At 54.9% G+C, this 1,466-nt stretch overlaps 1 protein-coding gene across 1 annotated transcript in view; it reads right to left on the bottom strand.

Annotated features, from left to right (window-relative positions):
• Nucleotides 1-620: 620 nt before the first annotated feature.
• LOC113405230 (acetylcholinesterase-like) overlaps nucleotides 621-1,466 on the bottom strand; it is a gene marked incomplete at its 5' end in the record, with an annotated part of 1,416 nt that continues 570 nt past the window's right edge. The window contains 2 exons of the mRNA XM_026646223.2: nucleotides 621-884; nucleotides 1,295-1,461. Coding sequence (XP_026502008.1) covers nucleotides 820-884; nucleotides 1,295-1,461 — 232 coding nt within the window. The remainder of the gene's footprint in view (nucleotides 885-1,294; nucleotides 1,462-1,466) is intronic.

Below are 1,466 nucleotides of genomic sequence, written 5' to 3'. Positions count from 1 at the left end.
AACGCAGGCAGCTTTTAGCAGGGGCTTGTCAACCTGGGGTGAGCAACACCGCAGTGCCGCTGAAAGAGGATGAATCACAGCCCCGGGTCCTCTCAGTCACGCACAGGCCACTTCCCTGGCACGTCTCGGGTCAGCAACCCACCAGATCTCTGCTCGGCCATGGAGACGTCTGGGGTAACCCAGTCAAACTGACAGAACCTCAGGCGGGGAAAAGTGGTGTCACTTCGCAATGTATAATGATTGGAGTGGGGGGGGCTGGGAGCCAGGACTCCTGGGTTCAATCCATGGCTTGGGGACGAAAGTGGGGCCTACTGAGTTGGAGGGGGGTGGGAGTCAGGACTCCTGGGTTCTTCTATCTCACTTGGTGACGCACATAATAAAGAATAATAACAGAAGGCGTTTATTAAAGAAAGCAGCTACTAACCCAAACAGTCTTCTACACAGCTCTCGGTCCAGAGTGGGCTTCCTCGTTTACCAGGGACACCACATTGGCTGGAGCGATATGCTGCACACAGCGACATCTAATGGCTGAATGACATACTGCTAGGAAACATGCCTGGAAAGGTTTCAGAGTAGCAGCCGTGCTAGTCTGTATCCGCAAAAAGAACAGGAGTACTTGTGGCACCTTAGAGACTAACAAATTTATTTGAGCATAAGCTTTCGTGGGCTAGTGAATAGGATGATATCGCCGTCTAGTGGCCAGATTAATTACTACAGCAGCCACCTGCTGACTCCCAGCTGGGGGAATTACTCCCTTTGCTCAGCTGGTGGTAGACATCTGGGATTTGATGCTGCAGGTCCTGGCTTCCTCCATGGGGCTCAGTTCTCCTTCTCTTCCTCATGTTCCTTCTTCCTTGAGGGGTTAGCAGTTCTGTGGATCTCAGCTGGGGGAGGAAACGCAGATGTCATTCTGCCATTGAAAAGGCCCAAACAACCACAAACTGGGCTTGAGTTTGGGGCTGCCCCACAGCACGTGGGTTCTGGGGACCTCAGGGGATGGGAGAGCTCCTCACAGGTGTCTGCCCCTCTAGGAGGCCAGAGGATCATCCCATGTTCACATGAAAAGTGGCAAATGGGACACAAGGCTTTTCCCCTCTAGGAGATGCCAGCTGTAATCCATCCTCAGATCTAGGGGACTGGCTGGCTTGGGAGGGCAGGGAATTTTCCCTATAAGGTGTGCCAGCTCCAATCTGGCCCCAGGATAGGGGAACTGCCTGCTTCGGGGGGGACGGGGAATGTGACACGAGGCCTTTCCCCTCTAGCACTGCAATCCTCTTACCCTACTGATGCTCACCTGTGGGGCTCGGCGTCTCTTTGAGCAGCGATGCTAAGAAGCCGCAGTGCTGGGCGGGCGATGTCCCCTGGACCTGGGGCGGCTCTGTGCTGATGCGGACGAAGTTCTGCTCCTTGGAGTTGTAGAGGGGCCACTGCTCCTTGCTGCCCTCTGACCCTGTGGGGTTCCTGGG

Source organism: Terrapene carolina, unplaced genomic scaffold, assembly GCF_002925995.2.
Source record: "Terrapene carolina triunguis isolate 2854851 unplaced genomic scaffold, T_m_triunguis-2.0 Scaffold34464, whole genome shotgun sequence".
Classification (NCBI taxonomy): domain Eukaryota; kingdom Metazoa; phylum Chordata; order Testudines; family Emydidae; genus Terrapene; species Terrapene triunguis.
This window is presented reverse-complemented; position numbering and strand designations above follow the sequence as displayed.